The sequence below is a fragment of the Diaphorina citri genome, unplaced genomic scaffold, assembly GCF_000475195.1.
Source record: "Diaphorina citri unplaced genomic scaffold, Diaci psyllid genome assembly version 1.1 scaffold4466, whole genome shotgun sequence".
Classification (NCBI taxonomy): Eukaryota; Metazoa; Arthropoda; class Insecta; order Hemiptera; family Psyllidae; genus Diaphorina; species Diaphorina citri.
Genome location: NW_007381865.1, coordinates 7,856 through 10,622, shown reverse-complemented (window position 1 = coordinate 10,622; position 2,767 = coordinate 7,856). Strand labels below are relative to the sequence as shown.

The 2,767-nt window shown below is 34.9% G+C and overlaps 1 protein-coding gene across 2 annotated transcripts in view; it reads right to left on the bottom strand.

Annotated features, from left to right (window-relative positions):
- Nucleotides 1-176: 176 nt before the first annotated feature.
- Nucleotides 177-2,767, bottom strand: part of LOC103521063 — an 8,902-nt gene continuing 6,311 nt past the window's right edge. The window contains exons 1-3 of one of the 2 annotated variants that reach the window (XM_008486167.3): nucleotides 1,289-1,440; nucleotides 800-1,042; nucleotides 177-467 (exon numbers count right to left, since the gene is read on the bottom strand). In XM_008486167.3, the coding sequence (XP_008484389.1) occupies nucleotides 192-467; nucleotides 800-853 (330 nt within the window). In that variant the 5' untranslated portion in view covers nucleotides 854-1,042; nucleotides 1,289-1,440 and the 3' untranslated portion in view covers nucleotides 177-191. Of the gene's footprint in view, nucleotides 468-799; nucleotides 1,043-1,288; nucleotides 1,441-2,767 lie in introns of those variants that run through there. The other variant, XM_026831912.1, reaches the window with a different exon arrangement.

Sequence of the window (2,767 nt, the reverse complement as noted above, 5' to 3'; positions counted from 1 at the left end):
TCTGTAATTCCCTAAGTAACGGAAGTTAGTTAGGTCGCAGGTTAGACTTTGACTTAATTTCGCAAAAAAAAAAAAAAATTCAAACACAAAAAAGGCTCAACAAAGTTTGGGTCGATTGTCGACTGGGTCTTTGGAAGCTCCGTACAGGTCCCTTTTCTAAGTTCTATTGAGTTGCAAGTTACAAGTATGAACTAAATGTTACCATAGGAGGGAGATAACAGTTTAGGGGATCCCTGATATTCCGCACTAGAGTTGAGTGGAAGAGATGAGACACTAGCATTGACGAGATTTTCTTGTGAATTATTACTCAACAACTGGCTACTTGAATTCTTATCCAAAGTACTTGGGTTCGAGTCCAATAGAGGAGATATGGATATACCGGGGGGATCCGAGGTGTCCGGTTGTCCTTGTACACACAGGGTGGGGTAAGCAGTCAACTGTATCGTTATAACTATGGTGTATATCATCTGGCAATAAACAAACATACATTATCTTGCTGTTATACAATGGTATGAGAGTGTATGCGGACCTCACATCAAATGAAATCATTATTAATAGCTTGGTCTACAATGTAGTGTTAAAGTGTTTGTTAGAGAATGTTTGGAGACAGTTCGGGTATGGTTTCCGAGTAGTTATGCTTAGAGTTCAATAACACGATATTGTACAGTGTAGACTATGGTCCTTTGGTATAAGATTTGGTGGTTATTGTGCCATCAGTTGTGCACATATGTAGTTATTTATACAAAACAGCGTCAGATATTATATTTAAACAAAGTTGATCACAAGCAATCAGCCTTACCGAATTGAATTGTGTAGTAATTGTCATTCTGATGATATAAACTGTATTGATCATGAGATGATGAAATCAAATGTGTAGATAGGAAACAACCCAACGGTTTTGTTCTTGGTTTATTCTCTTTGTCCCTCCAATGGACTTTCCTCGACAATAATATAAACAAGGGGTGTTCTGGTTTTAGCATTTAGTCCTGCTTACACTTGGGGGCGAATTCGTTGTGACTCATTGTGAATAGAAGGGATTGACCTGGAACAAACACAAACATTAGGAACCCATTTTATTACCTATTGTTGTTGAATTTTTCAAGCATATGAGAAACAACTAGCTTTTTTATTTTTCAAGCATGACAGCTACCCGTCCAAAGACCAACCAGCAATTTATGACAAAAAGTCGGGACTAGACAAACAGTTGACAAAATGTTATTATTTGATTCCTTAATATAACAACTTAGTTCTTAGTAAAATAACTAAAGGTAAAATACCACGCCTTTACCTGGATTTAAAGAAAACAATTTAAAATTTCAATTAAAATACGGATTTAAAAGCAATTTTTATTTCTATTAAATAAATTTAGTGATTCGGACAAACACTCAACCGCCTGGAGAAAATTTTGAAGCCAAAGAGAATCACTCACACATTAATTAATTTTCATTTAGGCAATATTATTACTACATAAAAACATTTTAGGTGAAAATAAAACACCAAAATAAGGCAATTGAGTAAATGAAATAAGAAGCAACCTGACAAGGGGAAAAATCAAAACATCTAAATAACATATAAGACAAAAATACAATTGTATCTTCAGCCCGATTCGATGTCAGTTTACAAAATGGGCAATACGTAATATTTCATTAATGTTGGTAATCATAAACAACAGACTTCTTGACGTTTGCAGCTCGACATTTCTACTTAATAGATTAGAAAAAGTCAGTCACCTGTGTTAATAACATTTGCACGTTGCTTTCCACGAAAACAATTTTATTATACTAATGAAATCCACACCACCGTCAAATTGATCAAATGAACTTTGGTTAATATAAGTTCTCATTGAACGTACGAAGTGAGGTTTAAGTTTGAATTCCATGAATTTCGCTTTAGTTTGTCTGTTTGTTTCGCAATAACTCTTCAACGAATTGTCCTCTTTTGATGAAAATTTACAGAAATGCTCAACATACAAAAGAAATACATACACCCAAATATAAATGAGAAGTTCAAAAAATTAAATGCCTGTGCATAGGTCCTCGAGGAAGCATAATGCAGGAAACTATTTGAGTGTGATTGTGAGTTCAATATTATAAACGTGATGCATTACACATTACAGTATATTAGCGTGTAGCGTCTAATATAATAATTTATATTTAAACGTGATATTCCAGCGTTAAAATTCATATTAGAGGGGTCAGTATCACACACAATAGTCAATACATATCACACCCTTGTAACGTTGGCTTTTAGAGAGTAATTGCCCCTCATCAGATGGGCGAGAAGAGTTGGAAAGTTAGACCCCAAATGAAACGTTAGGTTCTATATTTTATTATTGTTTTAAAGGCTCGACTCCACAGCTAGAGTGGTCTGGAGGATCTGGTTGTCTTTTCCTAACCTTGCTCTATAGCTATAGGCTTGTCCAATTTAGAGGAATGTAGAAGCATTTTGATTGCGTTAAGCATAAATGCTTGTCGCAAATGTCGTTCCCCACTAAGTATACGAGTACTAAGCTAAATTTTATGACTTGACTTCTACACGAACCACCAACCTCAGAGTCCACCTTGCTAACGACTGCACCTTTGAGGATGGTAGGTTTGAATATTTGGACCATGGTAGCTTTAAGAATGGTATGGTTGGTATCTGGACTAGTTATAGTTCAAGTCCTCACAAACCATCACTCCGCTATAGGGCTGACATATTTTTCTTCTTAAAATAATACTAAAAAAAAAAAAAAAAAAAAAAAAAAAAAACTCGGTAAAACCTCATA